General features: G+C 44.7%; 2 protein-coding genes across 2 annotated transcripts; both read right to left on the bottom strand.

Moving 5' to 3' along the window:
- Window positions 1-358: 358 nt before the first annotated feature.
- SARC_05293 (hypothetical protein) lies at window positions 359-604 on the bottom strand (the record flags this gene model as incomplete). The annotated part of the gene is made up of 1 exon (XM_014300849.1): window positions 359-604. The coding sequence occupies one exon, from the start codon at window positions 602-604 to the stop codon at window positions 359-361; it is 246 nt and encodes an 81-aa protein (XP_014156324.1).
- A 150-nt stretch (window positions 605-754) lies between these two features.
- Window positions 755-1,006, bottom strand: SARC_05292 (hypothetical protein; the record flags this gene model as incomplete). Its single annotated transcript, XM_014300848.1, has 1 exon — window positions 755-1,006. One exon carries the CDS (start codon window positions 1,004-1,006, stop codon window positions 755-757), a length of 252 nt encoding a protein of 83 aa, XP_014156323.1.
- Window positions 1,007-2,269: the final 1,263 nt, after the last annotated feature.

Raw genomic sequence — 2,269 nt, 5'->3', positions numbered from 1 at the left:
AAATGGTACTTGAGCATCAGTCCCCTGTGCATGACCTATACCTGAGCTCGCCCCACAATAAATTCTGACACAGTCAATCACGCAATCTTACACTGCGTACAACCTATCTCCAAGTGGTAAGAGAATCCCTTACGAAACTACTACCATAATCATGCCGCATCCAACACAGCAGCCACGAGTACCATAACCACAACACGGAGAGTTACCTTGTTTTGACGACCACGTCGAGCCAGAAACCGATTACAGCAATCTCCAATCCTTTCTACTCGAATATGAGAGTAGCGACAAAAACATAGATTACATTGACTTACCTGCATTAATAAGTGACAGTGACGATAGCATTGCCGTAGAGAACGACTTAGGCAGTGAGCTGTAAGGCGAGGGCCTCAAGGCCCATGATGAGGTCCGGTTGGTTAAAGTTGCGGGATTTCGCGGCCTCCAATGCCCACGCCGATAAGCGCGGATCCTCTATCTCCTCCATCACATAGCGGGGAATGCCCCCGTCGATTTGCACGAAAAGGGTCATACCGACTGCCGTCTTGCATGCGTCTGGGCACATGACCAAGCACTGGTGAGGAAGCGGCTTGTACAGCTGGATCCGCATGGACAATAATACAGAGCCTTGTCCTATGCGAGCTGCTGCTCTGTCCCCCAGGCGAACGCCGCGCTCTTCTTTGTGAGTCGAGTGAGGGGTTCAAGCATAGTGTGGTATCATGCCCGACCACCAAGACATCATGGCCATGAGGAGGACTAATTATGTACGGTTCTTGGGAACTGGAGCCATAAGGAAATTCCCGAGTCGGTCCCTATCGATCATGGAGCCCTCCAGAAGGCAGATCGGCTGGTGGAAACGGCCATCCGGCGTGTAGAACGTCATAAGGTGACGGCTCTCTCGGGCGATCAGAGGCTGGGGATAAGAAGCTGCGAGGTCTATACATGTCATAAAGATGGCCCCGCGGGCATGATTTTCGTCCTCCGCGGGCAATGTGATTGAGAGGTTGTGCATATGTGGATTATGTATAGAGTAGTCCACTGTGAGCCGGAAATGCTTGTCCTCTATGGGAACCAAACCGAGCGTTATTTCGTGCCAATACACAAGAGACAACCCAGAGGCTCATCGGGCCGCCCTGTTTCCCATGGCCGACTCGGTACATAGCGTCAACTTTCCGGGTGATGACCCCGCTCTTAAAAGGGTCATTCGCCCCGTATACTCGGCGGGCCGGCAGCGCCCCTAGAAGCATCATCAGCTTAACCATGACATCGGGGATGAAAAGAGGGTGCTTGGTAATAGCCGGGCTTCCACATTAGACTCTATATTGTAAACGTACTCTTAAGAAGTACGTACACTAAAAAATGTTCTCTTAATAGTACAAAGAACTTAAGTTTCCTAAATGGTTTTTAATGGTTTTATTAATTAATACCTTTTCCATTTTACATGTCAGATATTTGGACGAGGCCATTAAAAGGCCCCAGTAAAATACCAAACATAAGATTTAGTCTAGTTCTATTAATAGAACTATATTTACTTTCCAAATCTATTTATATCTGAATATTTCGGTAGCGAGATGGCTCAACCGAATATAGGTCAAGAATATTTTTCTTTTTTCTTCTATTTTTCTTTCTAAAGATAGGATTTTACGAGTCTCTCGGATTCGCCCCAACGAAACATACCCTAGTTTTTAATAGAGCGACAACGAAACACTAAATAAAATCCCTTCGGCAAAAACAGCACTGAGAGTATTATATATAGGCAATGTCTCAGGCTCAAAATCCTTCAGAGTATTGCTGTTTTCACGAGGCATACCTAACTTTACTAAAAGACTCATTTCGTTTATTTACTTTGAAAATATCACGATACTTAGACTTTACCTACGCGATTAGGGTTTATATCGCCTTGATAGACCGAATCTTACACATTTTAAAGTTAGCAAAGGTATTAATTACTTAGACTACTTAAGCGTAAAGGTAGATTAACTACCACAATTTTTTCTTTCTTGTCCAAGCTAGTCCTTAAGAGATCAGCTAGCAGTCATAAGTTAAGATTATGACCAAGAAAGACAATACCCCTTCTAAGAAGCGTAGAGCTGAAAAGAAGAAGATCGAGAGAGAAGCCGCTAGCGCTGTAGTAAAAGTCCTCTTAAACCACTATCAGTGTGGCGTTAGAATTAGTTTACAATTAATTCACACGAGGTGAATTATTTGTAGACCAAGTAGACAATCAAATATATGAATAAATACACCGCACTGAGCCTCAGGGAGACTCAGTGGG

Source organism: Sphaeroforma arctica, assembly GCF_001186125.1.
Source record: "Sphaeroforma arctica JP610 unplaced genomic scaffold supercont1.333, whole genome shotgun sequence".
NCBI lineage: Eukaryota > Ichthyosporea > Ichthyophonida > Sphaeroforma > Sphaeroforma arctica.
Note: the sequence above shows the minus strand (reverse complement) of the source record. Positions and strands in the feature narration are given on the sequence as shown.